This window comes from Hyla sarda, chromosome 12 (genome assembly GCF_029499605.1).
Source record: "Hyla sarda isolate aHylSar1 chromosome 12, aHylSar1.hap1, whole genome shotgun sequence".
NCBI lineage: Eukaryota > Metazoa > Chordata > Amphibia > Anura > Hylidae > Hyla > Hyla sarda.
This window is the reverse complement of record NC_079200.1, coordinates 71,517,777-71,536,564: the sequence shown is the minus strand read 5'-3', so window position 1 is coordinate 71,536,564 and position 18,788 is coordinate 71,517,777. Positions and strand designations below refer to the sequence as shown.

The window sequence follows — 18,788 nt, the reverse complement described above, 5'->3', positions numbered from 1 at the left end:
AAAGGGGTACTCTGGTGGAAAACTATTTTTTTTTAAATCAACTGGTGCCAGAAAGTGAAACAGATTTGTAAATAACTTCTATTTAAAAATATTAATTCTTCCAGTACTTATCAACTGCTGTATGCTACAGAGGAAGTTCTTTTCTTTTTGAATTTCTTTCTGTCTGTCCACACTGCTCTCTGCTGACATCTCTGTCCATTTCAGGAACTGTCCAGAGCAGGAGAGGTTTGCTGTGGAGAATTGTTCCTGCTCTGGACAGTTCCTGACATGGACAGAGGTGTCAGCAGAAAGCACTGTGGTCAGACAGAAAGGAAATTCAAAAAGAAAATAACTTTCTATGTATTATACAGCAGCTGATAAGTTGTGGAAAGGTTAAAGATTTTTAAATAGAAGTCATTTACAAATCTGTTTAACTTTCTGGCACCAGTTGATTTAAAAAAAAAAATGTTTCCCACCGGAGTACCCCTTTAAGGACTGAGGGCGAACCTGTACGCCCTAATACCCTTACTGGGGTTTAAACCATTCTTACGAGCGGAGAACGCTTTAAACCCGGGGGGTCCCGGTTGATATGGGCAGCCAGGACCCACCGTTAAAGCCGGGCACAGTCGATCGGGCCGATGCCCAGCATTAACCCTTTAGATGCCGCAATCAAAGTTGATGGTAAAGACACTTAATTCAAGATTTTAAAGAGGTTATCTGAGGAACTAAAATGGCATTACCTTTCTCAGTCCCCGGGGGGGGGTTACCTTCTGGTTTTGTCTAATTCATCCTGAAAACTTTTCACCTGGAATAAAGGGGTGAGGGTGAGATATTGCAGAAGGTACTATGTCATGATTACCCCATGTGGGTGAAATCAGGCCTCTATGTGGTGGTACACAGAATGTTGCAGCAACATTGTGCATACGTGCCAACACTGGTTTTCCTAGTACCTACGCCATCTCAGCTTACCCCCTTCATGACAGAAGTTATTAGAATGAGACAAACCAAACCAGAAGTGAGCTGCTGGGGAGCGAGGAAAGGTAATATTTACTCAGTTCTGTGGGTTACCTATTTAAGGCCTCCTCCAGACTCTTCTAGGTGTTGTCTTGTCCTCTTTTTTGGCGAATTTCATCTAATCGCTCATCGGAAGTTATGTAGCAGAACTTCCAATGTGTGAAAGAACAGCAGAATTCACAATGAAATCAACAGGAGGCAAGCGGATTCCGCATAGTATGAACGGGGCCTTAAGGGGTAGACTGAGACCATGATTGTTGGAAAACTGATGATAGTGGTGCACAGATTGCAGTACTATTATATGGGTACTGGGTCAAGAATTTGGGAGAAAACTGAGATGGTCATTATTGGGACACAAGTTTGGTACCATTGTGGGGTACTATAGCTAACACTGCTATGGAAAAGGGACCGAGGCTGTTATAGAAGTCCAGTAGTTAACAAAGATTTGGTGGGGCCTTTGTTGTGTTTATGGGGTACTGCAGCCAACACTATTTTCAGAGTAAACTGAGGACCTTTCTGTTATGGGGGTAACACTGTAAGAAACAGTTATAGGGGGAAAGGAAGGTAAACATTGTTGGCACATAAAGGATATTACAGTTGTTGGGCACTGAAGCGGTCATTATTGATCCTGTAAAAGGGTCACCATGGCTGGAACTGGCATGGAGTAAGGGGGTGGTTGTCATGGGAACACTAGCTACTGTTATTGTGTTTAGGGCTGTAGTTCATGTGGTAATAATGCCACTGTTATGGGGGCATTGGAATTCACAGTTTATAAGGGCAAAGTATGGCAAAAACGCATATAAAAGACGTACTTTGTTCCGGAATCTGTATACATTAGTGGTCTCCTAAGCGTGGACCTCCAGTTGCTGCAAGACTACAACTCCCAGCATGCTGAGAGACCACTGGCATAAATGGTGATAGATGTTTCATATATATATATATATATATATATATATATATATATATACACACATACAGTGGTCCCTCGTTACAATATTAATCGGTTCCAGGACGACCATTGTATGTTGAAACCATTGTATGTTGAGACCATAACTCTATGGAAACCTGGTAATTGGTTCTGAAGCCAAAATGTCATCCAAAAATAGGAAAAGGTGAGAATTAAAGAAAAATAAGTAGATAACTAATATAGATAAAGCAAATCCTTACATATAAAAGAAATAAAGATCTGCTGGGAGCTGTAAATTACTGTCTATGTCAGTGTTTCCCAACCAGGGTGCCTCGAGCTGTTGCAAAACTACAACTCCCAGCATGCCCGGACAGCCGTTGGCTGTCCGGGCATGCTGGGAGTTGTAGTTTTGCAACAGCAGGAGGCGCCCTGGTTGGGATACAATGGTTTATGTAGAGGACAGGAGCTTCTTCAGGGTCCTGTACAGTACACACAATGTCCCAAATAGAGCCACCCTTGGTGTCCAAAGGAGCAGCTAACCCTGGCACAGGTAAGGAGTAGTACAGAACTTGTAGTTCCTCCCTGTACTGTAGGGGGCGCTACCAGACAGCCATTCAGTGCTTGTACTTCAGTAATAGAGGTGATTTGCCAGTAAAATGCCCATTCTGATTGGTCAGTTCCTCCAGTTGTGACACATTTCACAGATCTGGAATGTCCGTACATTGTATGTTGAGTCTGGTTTCAAGTTATGATGGTCCAGAAAAGACCACTGTATGTTGAAACTATTGTATGTTGAGGCCATTATAAGTTGAGGGATCACTGTGTATATATATATATATATATATATATATATATATATATATAAACATATGTTATAGCACTGACAAACTGATATAAACTCTTGCAACAGGCATTCTCAGTTCTTTGTATGTAATACTATACCCCCCAGCATGTCTTATAAAGGGCCAAGAGAGATGCCCATTTCTTCCTCATACCGAATACATTGTTACAACAACAAAGGGCTCTTTCATGGGCCCCAAGTCACATGACTATTTACTACACCCTCCTCCCGTCTCAGGCATGCTGCCATTTATAAACCTGGAACCCCACCCTCAGCCTCTAGGCTGTAGCCGCAGAAAGAGCAAATGTGCCAGCGTTAAATATGGCCGCCGCGAATGTCACAGTCCCTTCCTAACAAGCAAAAGCGTCTGACGAAGGAGCTGGCGTCGTGACGTCACGAGAGCGATGCGCGCACAACAACCAATGAGAAAAACCTCTAGAAGGACGTCCCTCCTGTTGGGTACGTCACGACGTTTTTCTCGCATCCCTGCGCGTCGGCGGCTTGTCCTCCGTGTGAGCTGTGTGTAACGGTGACCAGTATGGGAGTGACTGTGGATTCTATCTGCCCCGGGGACGGTAATATACGCTGTACCTTAAAGGGTGGGGGTAGATGTCATGTGACCGCGGGGAAATCCGTGCGGGTGGAGGGGTTCATACTAATGGATGTTCTGTAGCACACTGTGAGGAGTGTGGTGGAGGAGGGGCAGTGCACATTATACAGGACGGTAAACTGGGGGGGGTTGTAAATTTGTGTGAGAATTATACACGAGTAAGATGTATGTACACACTACCAGCAGAATAGTGAGTGCAGCTCTGGAGTATATTACAGGATATAACTCAGGATCAGTACAGGATAAGTAATGTAATGTATGTACACAGTGACCTCACCAGCAGAATAGTGAGTACAGCTCTGGAGTATATTACAGGATATAACTCAGGATCAGTACAGGATAAGTAATGTAATGTATGTACACAGTGATCTCACCAGCAGAATAGTGAGTACAGCTCTGGGGTATAATACCGGATATAACTCAGGATCAGTACAGGATAAGTAATGTAATGTATAAACACTGACTCCACCAGCAGAATAGTGAGTACAGCTCTGGAGTATAATACAGGATATAACTCAGGATCAGTACAGGATCAGTAATATAATGTATGTACACAGTGACCTCACCAGCAGAATAGTGAGTACAGCTCTGGAGTATAATACAGGATGTAACTCAGGATCAGTACAGGATAAGTAATGTAATGTATGTACACAGTGACTCCACCAGCAGAATAGTGAGTACAGCTCTGGAGTATAATACAGGATAAGTAATGTAATGTATGTACACAGTGACTCCACCAGCAGAATAGTGAGTACAGCTCTGTAGTATAATGCAGGATGTAACGCAGGATCAGTACAGGATAAGTTATGTAATGTATGTACACAGTGACCTCACCAGCAGAATAGTGAGTACAGATCTGGAGAATAATACAGGATATAACTCAGGATCAGTAGAGGATAAGTAATATAATGTATGTACACAGTGACATCACCAGCAGAATAGTGAGTACAGCTCTGGAGTATAATACAGGATATAACTCAGGATCAGCACAGGATAAGTAATGTAATGTATGTACACAGTGACTCCACCAGCAGAATAGTGAGTACAGCTCTGGTGTACAATACAGGATATAACTCAGGATCAGTACAGGATAAGTAATGTAATGTATGTACACAGTGACCCCACCAGCAGAATAGTGAGTATAGCTCTGTAGTATAATACAGGATGTAACTCAGGATCAGTACAGGATAAGTAATATAATGTATGTACACAGTGACCCCACCAGCAGAATAGTGAGTACAGCTCTGGAGTATATTACAGGATATAACTCAGGATCAGTACAGGATAAGTAATGTAATGTATGTACACAGTGATCTCACCAGCAGAATAGTGAGTACAGCTCTGGGGTATAATACCGGATATAACTCAGGATCAGTACAGGATAAGTAATGTAATGTATAAACACTGACTCCACCAGCAGAATAGTGAGTACAGCTCTGGAGTATAATACAGGATATAACTCAGGATCAGTACAGGATCAGTAATATAATGTATGTACACAGTGACCTCACCAGCAGAATAGTGAGTACAGCTCTGGAGTATAATACAGGATGTAACTCAGGATCAGTACAGGATAAGTAATGTAATGTATGTACACAGTGACTCCACCAGCAGAATAGTGAGTACAGCTCTGGAGTATAATACAGGATAAGTAATGTAATGTATGTACACAGTGACTCCACCAGCAGAATAGTGAGTACAGCTCTGTAGTATAATGCAGGATGTAACGCAGGATCAGTACAGGATAAGTTATGTAATGTATGTACACAGTGACTCCACCAGCAGAATAGTGAGTACAGATCTGGAGAATAATACAGGATATAACTCAGGATCAGTAGAGGATAAGTAATATAATGTATGTACACAGTGACATCACCAGCAGAATAGTGAGTACAGCTCTGGAGTATAATACAGGATATAACTCAGGATCAGCACAGGATAAGTAATGTAATGTATGTACACAGTGACTCCACCAGCAGAATAGTGAGTACAGCTCTGGTGTACAATACAGGATATAACTCAGGATCAGTACAGGATAAGTAATGTAATGTATGTACACAGTGACCCCACCAGCAGAATAGTGAGTATAGCTCTGTAGTATAATACAGGATGTAACTCAGGATCAGTACAGGATAAGTAATATAATGTATGTACACAGTGACCCCCACCAGCAGAATAGTGAGTACAGCTCTGGAGTATAATACAGGATATAACTCAGGATCAGTACAGGATAAGTAATGTAATGTATGTACACAGTGACTCCACCAGCAGAATAGTGAGTACAGCTCTGGAGTATAATACAGGATATAACTCAGGATCAGTACAGGATAAGTAATGTAATGTATGTACACAGTGACTCCACCAGCAGAATAGTGAGTACAGCTCTGGGGTATAATACAGGATATAACTCAGGATCAGTACAGGATAAGTAATATAATGTATGTACACAGTGACCTCACCAGCAGAATAGTGAGTACAGATCTGGAGTTGAATACACAAGAGAAATTAGAAATATTATAGGCTAAGTAATGTACTAGTGATAAAAATAGGAATGTTTTATTTTTTGTCATGTTACAATGCTGAACTCTTCCTTACCTGCCATCACCGGCTGCACCTCTTTATATCTCTGTTGATAGATCTTGTAGCAGGGGGATGAGAAAAGACAGAGAGACAGCCTGCAGTAGGTTTATGTTCAATTCTGTGGATGGAGGAAAATATGAAATGCCGCTTACCTTGTGGGGTTGTGCTGTCGGCAGGCACAACTCTGTTTAGTGATCTGCAATCAGATCATTATACAAGATGGTAGATGTGCGCCATGTCTGTTTTTCTACCCGAATTCACAACTCTGTTTAGTGTTTTGTAGAAAAATGCGGCACGGTCCGGGAGCCGCTGGTCGTTGGTACCGCAGGCAGCGGTCGAGAACGTAGCAGGAGGTGGTTACGGGAGTCCCTGGCGGGGGTTGTCCCAAAGATCCAATTTGCGGGAGCGGTAGGCAGTAGATGTGTGGAAACTGTTTTTATTCGCCGAAGTGCGGCTAGTACAAAGGCAAACAGGTTTTCACAGAGATCTTTGTAGGCTGGACAACGCGTTTCGAGAGGGTATTCCGCTCCTCGTCAGGTCCCTGAAGAGAGGAATCCCCTCTCGAAATGCGTTGTCCAGCCTACAAAGATCTCTGTGAAAACCTGTTTGCCTTTGTACTACCCGCACTTCGGCGAATAAAAACAGTTTCCACACATCTACTGCCTACGTCCATTTCTCCCGGTGCAGCGCCGCTCCCGCAAGTCAGGTCTTTTGGACAACCCCCGCCAGGGACTCCCACAACCACCTCCTGCTATGTTGATAGATCTTATTACTTGTACTCTTCTTAGGATACTTTATTCCTTTGTCCAACCCCTGTATGTATGTTTTATATCAGTAGACATATGTTGCCTCGTGCTTGGATAATGACCATGTCCTCTTTCCTCCTCAGGACAGACCTACCCAAAGAAGGGTCAGAAAGCTGTGGTGCACTATGACGGTAAGTCTTCTCTTCCACTTGGGTCTAGTTGATAGTGTACTGTGGGATGGGAAAAGCAGATCTATGCTTGTGTATAAGTGCCCCCTGTCAGTCTGTGGTATTGATGCTGTTCACACTGTGCTTTTTCTTTGTGATGATCATTACACGCAGATATCCTGAATCCAATTTGTTTTAACCTCTTAATGCTCCATGACGTGTTAAAGGGGTACTCCACTGGAAAACATATATATATATTTTTATTTATTTATTTTTTAAATCAACTGGCTCCAGAAAGTTAAACAGATTTGTAAATTACTTCTATTAAAATATCTTAATCCTTCCAGTAGTTATCAGCTACTGAAGTTGATTGGTTATTTTCTGTCTGACAACTGTGATCTCTGCTGACATATGTCTGTCTCAGGAACTGTTCAAAGTAAAAGAAAATCCCCATAGGAAACCACTTCTATGGACACTTCCTGAGACAGACAGAGGCGTCAGCAGAGAGCACTGTTATCAGACAGAGAAGAACAACTCAACTTCAGCAGCTGATAACTACTGGAAGAATTAAGATTTTTTAATAGAAGTAATTTACAAATCTGTTTAACTTTCTGGAGCCAGTATATATATATAATTTTTTTCCTGGAATACCCCTTTTAATATATCATGGTGCATTTAACCCCTTAATGACCCGGGGTTTTTGCATTTTTGTTTTTTCCTCCTTACTTTAAAAAAATCATAACTCTTTCAATTTTGCACCTAAAAATCCATATGATGGCTTATTTTTTGTGCCACCAATTTTACTTTGTAATGACGTCAGTCATTTTATCCAAAAATCTACGGCGGAACAGAAAAAAAAATCATTGTGAGACAAAATTGAAAAAAAAATGCCATTTTGTAACTTTTGGGGGCTTCCGTTTCTACGTAGTACATTTTTCGGTAAAAAATGACACCTTATCATTATTCTGTAGGTCCATACGATTAAAATGATACCCTACTTATATAGGTTTGATTTTGTCGTACTTCTGGAAAAAATCATAACTACATGCAGGAAAATTAATACGTTTAAAATTGTCATCTTCTGACCCCTATAACTTTTTTATTTTTCTGTGTATGAGGTATGAGGACTTAATTTTTGCGCTGTGATCTGAAGTTTTTAGCGTTACCATTTTTGCATTGATAGGACTTATTGATCGCTTTTTATTCATCTTTTCATGATATAAAAAGTGACCAAAAAATACACTATTTTGGACGTTGGAATTTTTTTGCGCGCGCGCCATTGACCGAGCGGTTTAATTAACAATATAGTTTTATAATTCGGACATTTCCGCACGTGGAGATACAACATATGTTAATTTTTATTTGGGGTGATCTTTTATTAGGTTAAGGGGTTAAATGATCTTTCTTCACTTTTTGTTTTGCAGTGTTATAGCTCCCATAGGTGGGTATAACACTGCACACACTGATCTTTTACATTGATCAATGGTTTCTCATAGGAAAACATTGATCAATGATTCTGCTGCTTGACTGCTCATGCCTGGATCTCAGGCACTGAGCAGTCATAAGGCAGTCATTCGGCAGACATCCCGAACAGCCCCCTGAGCTAACCAGCAATGATTTACTTTCACTTTAGACGCGTCTAAAGGGTTAATAGCGCGCGGCACCGCGATCAGTGCCGTGCGCTATTAGCCATGGGTCCCGGCCATTGTTAGAGGCCCCGCGTTATAGAACGGGAGCGGACTCATGACGTACCGGTACGTCATGGGTCCTTAAGGGTGTATGGCTGGGGCTCCCGAAATAATAGAGTGAAAAGCAATGATAGTCAGATCAATACCAAAACGGTACCAATAAAAATTACAGATCACAGCATAAAAAAATTATCCCTCACTCAAAAAAGTTATAGGGGTCAAAAGATTTAATTTAAGATTTAATTTAATTTACTCTATTTAAGAGTACCTCTCACCAAAATTCTTTGTTTATATTTTATAGATTGAAGTATTCTGATCAACTTTCCATTTGAATGTGTTTAAAAATGTTCTTCCTTTCTATTTTTAAGTTGAAAAAGTGACCATTAGGGGTCTCCCTACCTGACCGGCTATAGATTTAGGACTTGTGCTGGCCTGGCATGAGTCGAAAATTTCATAGTGCAGCCGGGACATGTGAGAAGCACAGCTCCCCGCCTGTCAGACAGACGAGAGCGAGCGCTGTGCTCGTAGCGCTACACAAGCTCCAGCGCTCCACAAGCATTGGGTCTGCCTTCCCTTCCCTGCTTTCATCGAGGTCTTCCTATGCATTATTCTAGATAAAAGCCGTTATAAATGCTGCACAGGAAGAAGGGCAAAAGTGAGCCCAGGCAGCTTCACATGATGTTGCGCCTGCCAGGCCACTCCCCCTTCCTCCCTCACACCAGGCCAGCAGAAGGAGCAGTAAAGAAGAAAAGAAATCGGGTACAAAAAGGGGCTTTTAAGGACAATTAATGCAGGGATAGTGTCAGTTAGACTCAGGGATTAGGGGCAGTTTAGTTTATGATAAGTACTCTTTAACATAGTAAAGCAAAGTTTTTTTTCAAATCTTTTGCTTCATTCTCCCCACATTTTAAAGGGGTACTCCACTGGAAAACATCTTATCCGCTATCCAAAGGCTAGGGGATAAGATGTCTGATCACGGGGGTCCCGCTGCTGTGAACCACCGCGATCTCTGTGATGGTATCTGCGGCATCCAGAACACGGAAGCTTGCAGCTTCCTTGTTCGTGATGTCACCCTACGCCCCCTCTGCTCATGTCTATAGGAGGGGTGTGACTTATAGTACTTAGCTGTCACGCCTCCTATAGACATGAATGGAGGGGGCGTGGTGGCTTTGTGATGGGTAGGAATCAGAGTGCTGGGATGCCTACCAATCACAAAGGTCCTTTGTCCTCCCAATGGGTTGAAAATGCATGCTGCCACTCACTTTTGTGAGTTTGGCGGAGATAGCAGAGTGCTGTACTTCCTTAGTGATCTCCTATCACTTATAGTCTGGTAGAAGTCATCTTGTGTTACTTCAGAATCATCTACTTCTTTTGTCTCTTTCATGCAGAGCTTTCCCAGCATAGGATGTCAGGAGCCGTGTGCTTCCTGCAGTCTCGCCTGCTTCTCTTCCTGTCATAAAGGATTTGTCCTTTTTTTTTTTTGTGTCCATTCTTGTTTTCATTTCCAATGGGTTCGAGAGCTATTCATTTTTTTTCAGCTACTGCTGCTACACAACTGCACAGGCCTTGTACTTCTCACAGCTGAGGGTTTGCTAAAAGTGAATTCGGTCTAGACTATTGTTTCCCAACCAGTGTCCCTCCAGCTAATGCAAAACTACAACTCCCAGCATGCCCGGACAGCCAAAGGCTGTCCGGGCATGCTGGGAGTTGTAGTTTTGCAACAGCTGGAGGCATAGTGGATGGGAAACACTAGTCTAGACAATCCTGTGCCTAACGAAGTCTTTAGGCTGATACATTTCACCTGATACTTTGTAAAAAATTGTCAGGACAGGAAAGAGGTTTGTGATACAATTGTTACAAACCACCAGCTGTAAGCAGTCTTGGGTTTCTAGGCTTAAAGGAGAATACTTCCATTTACTGGCAGCAAGCACATACAGTGGTCCCTCAACATACGATGGTAATTCGTTCCAAACGAGCCATCATTTGTTGAATCCATCGTATGTTGAGGGATTCGTGCAATGTAAAGTATAGGAAGCTGTACTCACCCGTCCCCGCCGCTCCCGATGGTGATCCCGGGCCTCCGCTGGGCTCTCCACTGTCTTCTCCGGTCCTCCGCTGTCTTCCGCAAGGCCTTACTGGGCCTGCGTAGCGACGTCATTACGCCACTGCGTACGCCATTCCTATTGGATGACGTGCGCAGCAGCGTATTGACGTCATCGGAGAGGGCAGAGAAGACACCGGAAGTCCAGTGCTGGACCCGAAGGGCACCCCGGAGCATCATGGAGGGGTAAGTAATACCGCACCACACGGGGAACATTAAGCTGCTATCCGGCAGCAGCTTAAGCATTTGGCGCTGCCGGATAGCACTTAATGCGATGGCCCCGACATAAAAAAGCATCGTATGTCGATTTGATCATATGTCAGGGCCATTGTAAGTCGGGGGGTCACTGTATTGTGAAAATGGCATGGATTGTTAAAGGGGTACTCCACTGGAAAATATTTTTATAATTTTTTTTTTTTTTATCAACTGGGGCCAGAAAGTTGTAAAAGTTGTAAATTACTTCTATTAAAAAAATCTTAATCCTTCCAGTACTTAGTAGCTGTTATTTGCTCCACAGGAAGTTCTTTTCTTTTTGAATTTCCTTTCTGTCTGACCACAGTGCTCTCTGGTGACACCTCTGTCCATTTTAGGAACTGTCCAGAGTAGGAGCAAATCCCCATAGCAAACCTATCCAGAGAGCACTGTGTCAGCAGAGAGCACTGTTGTCAAACAGAAAGGAAATTCAAAAAGAAAAGTACTTCCTGTGGAGCATACAGCAGCTGATAAGGACTGGAAGGATTAAGATTTTTTTTAATAGAAGTAATTTACAAATCTGTTTTAACTTTCTGGCACCAGTTGATTTAAAAAAAAAAAAAAAAAAAAAAAAAAGTTTTCCACTGGAGTACCCCTTTTATGTCTGATATGTATTGCCGACATTGGTGCACTTTAAATAAATAACCAAAAACAGGGCCGATTGGGCATGTGGGGGGCAGGGGATTTACTAATAGTTTTCTGACATAATTGAATAGCAAGATGATATAGTTAATAGCATCCAAGTACCAGATTTCTACTGAAATTAGATTTTTCATTAGACCCCCAAGTCCCTTTCAGCATTAGAGGGGATGATCCATGCTCTCAATAGGAGACTAAAAACTCTCATGGGCTGTATGGCTGCTCATATTGCTGCTGATCTCCATCAAGTTAGTGTGGCTAGGTGAGGAGTGGCAATGGGCAAAAACTAAAAAAAAAAAATCTGTGCAATGCAGTCCCTTCACCTTTAAGATGGACCCCCCACCCTTTAGGGTGCGTTCCCACCTAGCATATACGCAGCGTATTTGACACTGCGCAAAATTTATGGCAGCAGCAGGATACGCTGCGTATTTACGCTCACTATACACACAGGGCTTTCCGGCGGCAGCCCTATGTGTGTAGTGAGTTTTGGAGGCGGGGCCGTGCGCCGACATGACTGTGACGCGCGGCTCCGCCTCCAAAACTCACTGCACACATAGGTCTGCCGCTGGAAAGCCCTGTGTGTATAGTGAGCAAGGAATACGCAGCGTATTTTCCGCTGCTGCTGTAAATTTTGCGCAGCGTCAAATACGCTGCGTATACACCAGGTGGGAACGCACCCTTAAACTGTGTTGGTTTATCCATTTGCTTCATTTAACCTCTTAAGGACGCAGGGTTTTTCCGTTTTTTCACTTTCATTTTTTCCTCCTTACTTTTAAAAATCATAATTCTTTACATTTTGCACCTAAAAATCCATATGATGGCTTATTTTTTGCGTCACCAATTCTACTTTGTAATGACATCAGTCATTTTACCCCAAAATCTACGGCAAAACCCCAAAAAAATTATAATTGTGCGACAAAATTGAAGAAAAAAACACAATTTTGTAAACTTTGGGGGCTTCCGTTTCTACGCAGTAAATTTTTTTGGTAAAAATGACACCTTATCTTTATTCTGTAGGTCCATATGGTTAAAATGATACCATACTTACCGTATTTATCGGGGTGTACCACGCACCGGCCTATAACACGCACCCTCATTTTACCAAGGATATTTGGGTAAAAAAAAAATTTTCCCCAGAAATCCTTGGTAAAATGAGTGTGTGTGTGTGTGCATGTGTATACCCCGATACTGTTTCTGACTCCGCAGAAGCCCCCAGGAAAGGCAGGGGGAGAGAGGCCGTCACTGCCCGCTTCTCTCCCCTGCCTTTCCTGGGGTCTAGAGCACTGCTGCCGCCGCTTCTCTCCCCCTGGCTGTTGGGACCGCTGCCCCATTGCCTCCCCCATCCCCGGTTTTATAATTACCTGTTGCCGGGGGTCGGGTCAGCGCTGCTTCTGGATCCGGTGTGGCGTCCCCTGCGCCGTCGCTATGCGGCGGCAGCAGGGCTCTAGACCCCAGGAAAGGCAGGGGGAGAGAAGCGGGCAGCGACGGCCTCTCTCCCCCTGCCTTTCCTGGGGGCTTCTGCGGGGTTAGAAAATCCGGGGATGAGGGAGGCAATGGGGCAGCGGCACTGGCAGTCTCTGGACCCCAGGATAGGCAGGGGCAGAGAATCGGGCAGTGACGGCAGGTCTCTGGACCTGCAAAAGCCGCTGCAGTTCATTGATTTAAAGCGCCCACTTTAAATCATTGAACTGCAGCGGCTTATTGGCGTATAACACGCAGAGACTTTAGGTAAAAAAATGTAGCCTAAAAAAATGCGTGTTATACGGTATATAGGTTTGATTTTGTCGTACTTCTGGAAAAAATCATAACTACATGCACGAAAATTAATACGTTTAAAATTGTCATCTTCTGACCCCTATAACTTTTTTTATTTTTACGTCTACGGGGCGGTATGAGGGCTCATTTTTTGCACAGTGATCTAAAGTTTTTAGCATTACCATTTTTGTATTGATCACTTATTGATCGCTTTTTTTATTAATTTTTTTCATGATATAAAAAGTGAGCAAAAATACGCTATTTGGGACTTTGGAATTTTTTTGCCCATAATTTAATTAACAATAATTAATTAACAATATAAATAATTTAATTAACAATATATTTTTATAGTTCGGACATTTACGCACGCAGCGATACCACATATGTTTATTTTTACTATGGTTACATATTTTTTTATATAGAATTTGGGAAGAGGGGGGTGATTTAAACTTTTAATAAGGAAGGGGTTAATGTGTTTCCCCCCAGGCTTTATCATTCTCAGGGCAAAAGCCGGCAAAGGAGGAGAGGTAAGTCCTCCGGCTACCTTAGAAGTGGATCGCCCCCCCCCTGCGATCGCACTGCTGGGGGGCAATCCACCCCACTGGACCACCAGGGATGGTTTAAATGCCCGTTTAGATGCTGCTGTCAACTTTGACAGCGGCGATCTAAAGAGTTAATAGTCTGCCGCTGCAATCTCCGCATGTCGCCGGCCGGTATGATGCAGGCTCGTCCTTATTCGGCAACCGGTTAAATGGCCTGTAAGACCCAGACATCCCATGCTTCAGGTGATCTCTATGTACAGGATATCCCCCTATAGTGATTACCTTTGTATTCACTAGAATGGCAGGGGTCCCAGTCTTGCGGATGTAAATTCCTTGTAGCAGTTTTTTGTGCTCATTTGCTCTTAGATCTTGCAGTAGGTAGTGGAAGTGAAACAGATCGCTGTACCAGTTTCTCAAGACATCTCTCCCTGTTTCAGGGTATCTTCAAGATGGAAGGAAGTTTGACTCTTCTCGTGACAGGAATAAGCCCTTCTGTTTCTGCGTTGGAAGGAATGAGGTGATCCGCGGATGGGAGGAAGGCGTGGCACAGGTGAGGGGCACCAATCCATCCTTTGCTCTCCTATTTAAACTAGTGTTGGCATGAGGAGCTGAATACAGTATTCCCTGCAGACTTAATGCTTTGCTTTCCATTTTACAGATGAGTGTGGGTGAAAGAGCACGTCTGACTTGCACCCCAGATTACGCATATGGCCTCACAGGTCACCCTGGCATCATCCCTCCTAATGCCACCCTTATCTTTGATGTGCAGTTGTTACGACTGGAGTGAGGGTCACCCTGACCCTAGAGTGTGGGTACGTAATGTGCCATAGACAATGCATGAAATTAGCTATTTTTTTTTTTTTTTTTTTTTTATAGCAAGTACGTTTTTGTCCACCATTCAGAGCTCCATTCACTGTTAAGTCTGCTATTGGAAACAGTCATAGACTGCATCTGTAATGCGGTAGGCAAGTAATATTACCTAGATCAGATTTATACATTGTGCAGTGTAAAGTTGATCCATCTCAAAATACCATTAAAGAAGAACTCCAGAATACAAAAATTGTCCCCCATACTGCTGGCAGTAAAAAAAAAAAAATAAACAAACATGTACATACCTTCCTTCGCTCCCCGGGGCCTCCGCTAACCGGCTCCGGTCTCCGCCGGCGGTAGGCTGAGTCGGGACTTCGCTGCGGCCACTGATTGGCTGAGTGCACAATGACTCGCCGGCAACCAGGAAGAGGATCGTGGCGGAGGCCTTAGCGGGTTACCGGAGGAAGGTATGTATCTATTTATTTTTTTACTGCCGGCAGTATGGAGGATAATTTTTGTATTCTGGAGTTCTCCTTTAATCTCAGCAAGCTCTCTGCAAATACTGAACAAGCAGGTGAGTAAGACAGAGTACAGCTCTGGAGTATAATACAGTGGTCCCTCAACATACAATGGTAATTGGTTTCATGCGGGCCATCGTATGTTGAAACCCTTGTATGTTGAACACTTACACTATACATGGAGACACATACATACAGATGCTCAATCATACTCATGTCCCCTCCGCTCTGACCCATCAGTTCGTCGCTCCTCTGTTGCCGTATCACTATGTCGCCGCTGCCCTGCTCTGTCGCAGTCATCACATTGCCGTTCATGCCACCTCTATTGGAGGAATGGGCGGCGTGAGCAGCGACGTGATAACGGAGAGTGACTGCATAGGGCAGCGGCGACGTAGTGATGCGGCAGCAGAGGAGCGGCGAACTGACGGGCCGGAGCGGCAGGGACATGTGAGTATGATTGAGCGGGGCAGATTAAACGGCTATCCAGCGGTAGCTGAAGCAGTCAGCGCTGCCGGATAGCAGTTTTTGTGATGGCCCTCTGAGAGGCCATGGTATGTTGAAACAATCGTATGTCGGGGGACCACTGTACAGTATGTAACTCTGGATCAGTACATCATAACTAATGTAGGTACACAGTGACTTCACCAGCAGAATAGTGAGCGTGGCACTGCAGTAAAATTCTAAATCTTAGATGTAGATTTATTTTTTCTGTACGTATACCTTTTTAATTTCTGTGTGATTAGATGGGTAGTAAACACACAAATGGTTGGAACTTCAGCATGATCTTCCAATTTGCTGAGGTACAACTTCTCTACCACCCCCCAACCCTCATATTCTGACATTCTTTTCTGGTCCTCTTCAAGGTGCGCCCGATGACTCTACTGCCGTGTGAACAGAGTGCAGAACACAGTGGACACAAAGCCTGACCCTATTACCCTACACACCTCCACATGCTGCCTTCTTGCCTTCCTACTCTGGGCATTACTAAGCAATCCCATTGGATGCAGTTTATGAAAGGGTTAAGATGGCTGCGCCAGTCACTCTCCCCTCTGAGCCGGTAACGTCAGAGCTCTTATAAGGGAGTAATGTTTGTTAGTATTTTTGATCACCTGCTGAAGATGCCCCTGATGCCAGTCCAGCGAATGCACTGGAGGGATGAGGACAGCGCTTGCAATGTACCCTCTGACCATTCCGGAGCTGTCTACCCTGCATTGCAGAGCCTGCCAAATGTCATTCCAGCTCTTTAGTGCCACGTCTGCTTTTTCCTTTTCGTGGCAGGGTTCTGTCTCGTCTGTACCGCATGCAGCCCCCACCTCACACAATCACATTAAAGAGCTTTTCTCTATCTATGGAGGTCTCGTGTCTCTGCTCTAACATCACAATAAAGAATGTTTCCCCTGTATAAGATCTAAAAGATGATGCCTTATGTTAATTACTGGTGTGTGCAGTTCTACTGGGTGCAAATGCATTCTGTAAGCCAAGATATATTGGGGGAATCACTTGGCGTAGGCTGCATTGGGCTTGCTCAGATCTGGTCACTTTTCAGTAGTTTCAGGCTGTTCCAGTGTCTCCTCAGCAATAGATCTGCAGCGCAGGGGGCTCTGAACATTGTTATAGCTATGGTTGGGGCTGCAGCTGTAGGTTTGTGCAGCTATTTGTGGTTTTTTAGTATTGGTTATTAGTCTTATAAATAGAGGAAGTTGCCAGGGCATTAATATTGCTAGAGGAACTATGACACCACTATAGCCTTTTACAAAATCTATATAACTCTTATCGGCAAAGGAGTCCTCCACTTCCCTTTTATATAGAAATATTTTGACCTCATAAACTTTGCATATTTCATGATCCGCTTCCACTGCTGGCTAAAGATTGTATTTTTACCTTCAGGCTATCTGCACACACAATTTGGGATGTAAACCAGCAAAAAAACAACAAAAAAGTTCTTTTGATCACAGTGGGAAGCGGGCCTTTCATTCTTACATAGTTTCAGCTCTGGAATTTTGTTTTTCCTATCTCCCTATGACAGCACCTTTAGAGAGAGTGTCCTTCTCCTTCCTCAGGACAGGAAATAGGTAAAAAGAAAAGTTTGGAAAAAAGGACAATCTGCCCCTTCCCCCCCAGTTCTGTTCTGGGGCAGGATACTGTTTTTTGTTAAGGCGCACAAAGAAAGAAAGAATAGTCAGCCGGGGCTCTCATCTCAAAAATGACTTTTTCTGGTGGGTCCGGGATACTGTGTACTTAGAGGGTCTCCTGCGGTGCCATGTGGCCTTGTCATGCAGCAGTGTTACAGTGAGCTTGTAGAAGAGATGGGGGGGGGGGGCTGAGAGGCGCTCCCGTGTGGGATACTGCACTGACTATGGTTGACTGGGAGCGGTGTTTCTGGTCAGGTCCTACTAACCTTGCAAGTGTAGATAAGAATTCCCTATGTAGCTCCTGTTTAATGTCATGAAGGAAGATTGGCCATACTTTGAGGAATATGCAGGATGAGCTTTGTCATTTTTTTTTTCTACTAGTGATTTATGTGGGTCACATTTTTAAATATGCAGTTATTTCCACGGTTTTATTAGGGATTGGATTAGGTCAGCTATGTCCCCTTTGCCAGAGAGGTGCCATCAACTTCCCAAGTAAATGAGAGAATAAGGAGCTCTTTATCCCTAGAGAGTCAGGGATCGGAGCCGGCAGAGCAGAAGAACGGGAAGGGGTGTCAAATGCCTGAGGTGCTATCAGTAGAGTGTGTGGAGCCTCTGGTAAAAGCTGTCCATTCTACCATGATTTTAGAGGAAATCCAAGAACCACAGACAACTCGTAGAAGACGTTTGAGGGCTTCCCTATAAATAAGATTTCTATGAAGATGGCGCTGCCATTTGAAAACAGTGGTTCTATTAGAGACTCAATGATAAGAAGGCTGATGATTTCTTTAGGTGTTGGGAATCAGGTGCCGCAGCAGTCAAACCTGTAATAGCTACCACTTCAGTAGCCAGGTCCCTGAGAATGTGGTTAGGCAAGCTGGAGGAGCATATTAACCCCTTAAGGACCCAGGTTTTTCCATTCTTGCATTTTCGTTTTTTCCTCCTCACCTTTAAACAAATCATAACCCTTTCAATTTTGCACTTAAAAATCCATATGATGGCTTATTTTTTGCGCCACCAATTCTACTTTGTAATGACATCAGTCATTTTACCCAAAAATCTACAGCGAAGTGGGAAAAAAATCATTGTGAGACAAAATTTTTAAAAAACACCATTTTGTAACTTTTGGGGGCTTCCGTTTCTACGTAGTACATTTTTCAGTAAAAATGACACCTTATCATTATTCTGTAGGTCCATACGATTAAAATGATACCCTACTTATATAGGTTTGATTTTGTTGGACTTCTGGAAAAATCATAACTACATGCAGGAAAATTTATACGTTTAAAATTGTCATCTTCTGACCCCTATAACTTTTTTCCACGTATTGGGTGGTATGAGGACTCATTTTTGCATTGATAGGACTTATTGATCGCTTTTTATTCATTTTTTCATGATATTAAATGTGCCCAAAAATTCACTATTTTGGAATTTTTTTGCGCGTACGCCATTGACCGTGCGGTTTAATTAACTATATATTTTTATAATTCGGACATTTCCGCGCATGGCA

At 43.3% G+C, this 18,788-nt stretch overlaps 1 protein-coding gene across 2 annotated transcripts; it reads left to right on the top strand.

Moving 5' to 3' along the window:
- The first annotated feature begins 3,174 nt into the window (after positions 1-3,174).
- FKBP1A (FKBP prolyl isomerase 1A) lies at positions 3,175-16,498 on the top strand. 2 transcript variants are annotated; one of them, XM_056548687.1, is made up of 5 exons: positions 3,175-3,316; positions 6,821-6,868; positions 14,259-14,371; positions 14,480-14,633; positions 16,013-16,498. In XM_056548687.1, the coding sequence occupies exons 1-4, from the start codon at positions 3,280-3,282 to the stop codon at positions 14,606-14,608; spliced, it is 327 nt and encodes a 108-aa protein (XP_056404662.1). In that variant the 5' UTR covers positions 3,175-3,279; the 3' UTR covers positions 14,609-14,633; positions 16,013-16,498. The 2 variants fall into 2 exon arrangements, with proteins under 2 accessions (XP_056404662.1, XP_056404663.1); XM_056548688.1 differs by lacking the exon at positions 3,175-3,316 and adding an exon at positions 5,988-6,031.
- Positions 16,499-18,788: the final 2,290 nt, after the last annotated feature.

Coding starts and splice junctions, on each gene's coding strand:
- FKBP1A (XM_056548687.1), top strand. CDS start 3,280: ATGGGAGTGACTGTGGATTCTATCTGCCCCGGGGACG. Junction 6,869..14,258: donor AGCTGTGGTGCACTATGACG/GTAAGTCTTCTC, acceptor TCCCTGTTTCAG/GGTATCTTCAAGATGGAAGG. Junction 14,372..14,479: donor GGGAGGAAGGCGTGGCACAG/GTGAGGGGCACC, acceptor TCCATTTTACAG/ATGAGTGTGGGTGAAAGAGC.